The following is a 5,216-nucleotide window of genomic DNA, read 5'->3' as shown; positions in this document are numbered from 1 at the left end:
TCTCGAAGCCCCATACATTTTATCAATATTGAATCTGACATATTCAGTGTATCACTTCTTGGATATCTCTTGTAACAATCTTCGATCCCAACTATCCGTATATATCTTTGATTATACTTTGGTGTATTACTCTTAATATGGTTACACCCGATGTAACCTACTCCTTCGAGTATTTTTAGGTATGTTTCGTCATTTATATCCCTCACAGACTAAATCTTACTATTATGGATCGTCCTTAAATCTTACGAACCTTAATCATGTCAAAAGAACATTCAACAACACTTAGGACCTTTAATGAATACAAATCCATCCTTTTTCATCGAGCAGAATAGAGAATGGATCGATCATTTCTTTCGAGGGGTCAATCCATTTCTCTAAGGGATCGATCATTTTGAAAAGGGACCGATCCTTTCTCTTGAGGGATCGATTCATTTAAAAAGGGATCGATCATTTTCTGGACAGAAACTTTGGGATCGATCCCTTTGGTCGAGGGATTGATCCTTTTTTTGGGAATGACTTGCTTAAGCTCGGGAATCACTCAAGAATCACCCCAAACAAGATGGGTTGGTTTCTAAACTTATTCAAAAGTTTTAGTAAGTTATTCAGAGTCTTAAGGCATCATTTAAACATATTATTAACACCTAAAACGTGATTAGGTTGAGAAATCAAAGATGAACCCTAAAATGCTCAAACACCAAATCTTAGCAAAAACCATAGATTTATGAAACCTTCATACTTGAAAGGATTATAAATACAGTACCTTGAATTTAGAAACCTGAAATGAAGCTCCTTTTTCTATCAAGCACCTCGTTTTTTTACTTTGGTTGATTTTCCACCATTTTTCCATAAACCAAAAAATGAAGACAAGATCCTTAGCATACCAAGGGTAATAGGATGAGTTTGAAACAGATTAAAAGTCAAAAGGAGTAGAGAAATATGTTTTTACCAACTCTTGAAGTTATGGAAACTTGGATGAGAGAATGAGAAGAGAAATGAAGATGAAGAATCTAAGAAGAGGAGATAGGATGAGAACCCACGTCCAATACACCAATAAAACCCCTAAAATTAGCTTCCAAAATCTTCAATGGTCTAATTGCACTTTTTGGTCCTTTGCATTTTATCTTATATTCAAAATCCTCTTTTTATGACTAATAGGGCCCCAAAGCCAACCCAATTAAGCACAACAACTTAATTTATAATTTCACATGGTCCACTTATCTCTCGGGTAACCCAAAACTACTAACTTGTAATTTGGGGTGTTACAATCATCATTCAATTATTGGATTATATTTATTTTTAATCATCAAATCAAATCAAGCCATGTATCATCCTATGGTGGAAAGAAAATAAAGTGTGCTATATATGACAACAAGGGAGCCCATGGTAAAAGTACTCAACCGTTGAGGCAACTGAATTTTTTTGTCTAAGGTTCACAATATGCATTATATATTCTATATCACTATATAAATTCTTAATATTTTATACACTTTGATATAAATTAACATACTAAATTAAATTCACAACTTAACATTAAAAAATATATTTTATTTTATTCTTAACTTATTAAATATATTTTATTTTAACTTAAAAATATATTTTACTAATATTTTAACTTAAAAATATATATTATTCTTATCTTAATTTTTAAAAAATATATTTTAAATAAAAATAAAATATATTTCATAAGTTAAGATAAAAATAAAATATGTTTTAAGTTAAAATAAGACTAAAATATATTTTTAAATTAAAATAAGAATAAAATATATTCAATGAGTTAAGATAATTTTTTAATTTTAATATGTGACTTTAATTATATTTTAAAAAATTAAAATAAGAATAAATATATATTTTAAGTTAAAATAAGATTAAAATATATTTTTAAGTTAAAAAATAAAATATATTTAATAATTTAAGAAAAAATAAAATATATTTTTTAATATTAAGAGGTGAAGTTAATTTTATGCGTGAATTTAAATTAAAATATATAAAATATTAAGGATTTACACAATGATACAATATACAATATATATATATATATATATATATTGTATATTGTATATTGTATTTCGTATATCAAAGTAGTTTGGCTCAATGGTAAAATACTAAAATAACCAGTAAATATATAGAGATATCGACATCGAAAAATAAAATATTGGTCTAACGGGCTCGATTCGAGGCTTTTGTGTCAAAATTTGATGAAACATACTGCAAAATTGGACTCAAGACGAAGAAAAACATTAAGAATGTGGTTTTAAAAAAAAGTCAATGTCGATCAACGATCAATGGCTCGACTCGACGCGACTCGGCACAATTCAATTTGATTGGGCTAGTTTGACCGGGGCAATTTGAGATTTGGGTTAGACAGAAGGGTTGGATCAATTGGTCGGTTGACCCGCTTCTAGAAGACACACCAGGCGGTGGACGATTCCCACGCATAGCGACGACACTTGTGGGGTATTTTTTTTACCAGAAAAATCACAGAAAAAATTCTAAAATTGTTTTAAGACACTTACCTAGTTCGGTTCACAACGACAAACAAAAGAGAATCCGATCACGTTTTAGGGTGACTATTGTTGGACTCGAAACAAGATATAAGAGGTATCGAAAACGGAGTAACGATCGACGATGAAACGTTTATAAAGTTATCCCAAAAAAAGTTTCTGAAAAAGGAAATCTTGAAGAGAGAGAAAACTTATAATTTCTAGAAATGAAAAATTTCAGATTTGAAAATATTTTAAAATCACCCAAAAAGGAAAATAGAAAAATCATGTCATAGATCCTTCAAGTTTTTTTATTTTCTAAGTTTTACTCTAAATTTAATTAAGAATTTATTTTGGTCCTCAATTTTAATCAAAATTTTAATTTAATCCCCGAAATTAAATTAGAGAAAAATTAGCCCCAGAATTGGTGTATGACAACTTCATTTGATTCAATGATTAAATTTATTTTAATTTATTAAAATTATGTCCAAATTAATATAATATGCAAATAATAATGATCAGATGTGTAATTATACGAAATATTTTAACAGTAAAAAAATTGAAAGATCGGTGACAAAAGTAAAAGGAGTAAAAGTTGAGTGATCAATATAGTTTACCCAAAGATAAAATAAAAAGTAACCAAAGAGGCAGAGGTGGCGTTATTTCTTCTTAAGGGGGTTTTTGGTTTAAGGACTATGTTTGGTTGGCCGAAAATCTCATTTCCGGTAATGTTTTATTACCAATAGTATATTTTTTTGGGTATATTACCGGGAATGTCATTACCTCCCTTCCTTTAAGTATTGTAACATTACCGGCGTTTTGGACTAAAATGTCCTTAAATTATTATTTTTTTTTTCAAAAATATCATTCTTCTGTCATTGAATAATAAAAATTCTACGAAGGTTAAATTACAAATTTATCCTTAAATTATTTTAGATTTATAAAAAAATCTATAATTAAAATTTTATATGAAGTTCAGGGGTTAAAATTTTTTTTACCCTTTCATTAAACATTTTTTATATTTTTTTATTTTGTAAAAAAAATTATATAAATATTATGAATTTAATTTTTTAAAGAAAATATATAAATATTTTACAATTTGTAATATTATAAAAATATATAATAAGGACAATTTGATCAAATATACATTCCAATAATCTTTTATTCTTTTAACCAAATACGATAATCTTACATTTATGCTAAACCAACAAAACACAAAATACAACATTCTCAGTAATCTTATTCTCTTATAATCTTTTATTCCTACTGATAATCTTATATTCCGTGAACCAAACACACCCTAAATGTCAATAGGACGAAACCGTTTATCCCCACCTAACTCATTCCGGCTCAAATTTCGATTCACCGGCGCCGCTATTTCCTTCCTTTTCCGGGTCGGTGTCAATTTTTCTACCTGTTCCCATTTCATATTATTCATAAGTTTCGATCAAAACCTTTATTTATTTGTTTTAAACTAAAATTTGATAATCGTGCACTGTCCTGACAGATTAATGGTAAGGATGGCACTTTAGGGAGACCACTGATCTTAATTCGAACTACCATCGTCGTCAGAAGAATAAGTAAAAAATATTTTCTTTCTCTCTCTTTTTTTTTTGTATGCCTCCGGCTATTGATTTCTACTCCATGGAATTTGGTGGTGGCAATTACGGAGTAGAAGCGGCTGAACGGATATGCAGCACAGTGGGAGCTTGTCGAGCAGTAATTGTTCGTCAGTGAGAGTACCGTCCTTGTCTGCGCAGTCATCGAGGTGGCTGAGCTTGTGCTCGCAAATAGCAACCCACATTTCCTCGATTACGTTCCTGGAGAAACGTATTAAAAAGCATAAAGCTTTCTCCAAACACAGCGAAGGCCCTATCACGGATGATCAAACTGATAAATCCAAAAGGAAAGAGCATCGGATCGATATTGGTGGAGGGGATGAAAATTCCAATTTGCTTGGCTACGCAGTTTACTCAGGGAAGCCCAGTTTGGATAAGAGAAAGAATGTCCCTAATAGTAATAATTCCTCCGATGTAGAATAGGATTCTCGTACTGATATAGCCAACCAAGAAGCTGTTGCTGCTAAACTCACTAGCAAGGCATTGATTTGGGGCTCACATGTATTGTAACTTGATGATGTCATCTCGATAAACATTTAATCCTCTAGAATAGATCATTCCAATGAACAGGATTTAATTTTGGGTTTTAGTTTGCAACCAGTCTGTTCAGTATCTTTATATTTGACAGGCATCCTACAATGTCGTCGTTAGACATTTCACTGTGCACTCTTACCCTCTAAAAAAGGCTGCTTGTGGCTTTTCGGGATTTATTAAACCGAAGAGAAGGCGAAAGGATTTTTGTTTCTTGGCTTCTAGTGTAGAAGAGGCAGTTCAATGGGTTGGTGGGTTTGCAGACCTGCATTTTTACATCAATTGTTTGCCTCACCCTTTAGTTTCTTCGAAGAAGCAAGCTTATTCTGAATTGTTTCCAATGGATACTCCTCCCGAGCTTGTGTTCAGATGCAAGAATCCATCAAAAATGCTTGTGATACTGAATCCAAGGTCAGGTCGGTGTCGTTCCTCAAAATTTTTCCATGAGATTGTCGAACCAATATTTAAGGTATGTTCTGTAACTTTTCCCTTACCAGTTTGTATAGATTCTACTTTTGATTGTTCCACATTATGTATGGACTCAATTCATTGAAATGGGATGTCCTTAATCATGATTGCTGTTGTT

General features: G+C 31.1%; 1 protein-coding gene across 1 annotated transcript; it reads left to right on the top strand.

Annotated features, from left to right (window-relative positions):
• The first annotated feature begins 4,131 nt into the window (after positions 1–4,131).
• LOC120144628 (sphingoid long-chain bases kinase 1-like) lies at positions 4,132–4,529 on the top strand. Its single transcript, XM_039158659.1, has one exon. It carries the CDS (start codon positions 4,172–4,174, stop codon positions 4,520–4,522), a length of 351 nt encoding a protein of 116 aa, XP_039014590.1. The 5' UTR covers positions 4,132–4,171; the 3' UTR covers positions 4,523–4,529.
• The last annotated feature ends 687 nt before the right edge of the window (positions 4,530–5,216 follow it).

The sequence above is a fragment of the Hibiscus syriacus genome, unplaced genomic scaffold (genome assembly GCF_006381635.1).
Source record: "Hibiscus syriacus cultivar Baekdansim isolate YM2019G1 unplaced genomic scaffold, ASM638163v2 tig00110890_pilon, whole genome shotgun sequence".
NCBI lineage: Eukaryota > Viridiplantae > Streptophyta > Magnoliopsida > Malvales > Malvaceae > Hibiscus > Hibiscus syriacus.
This window is presented reverse-complemented; position numbering and strand designations above follow the sequence as displayed.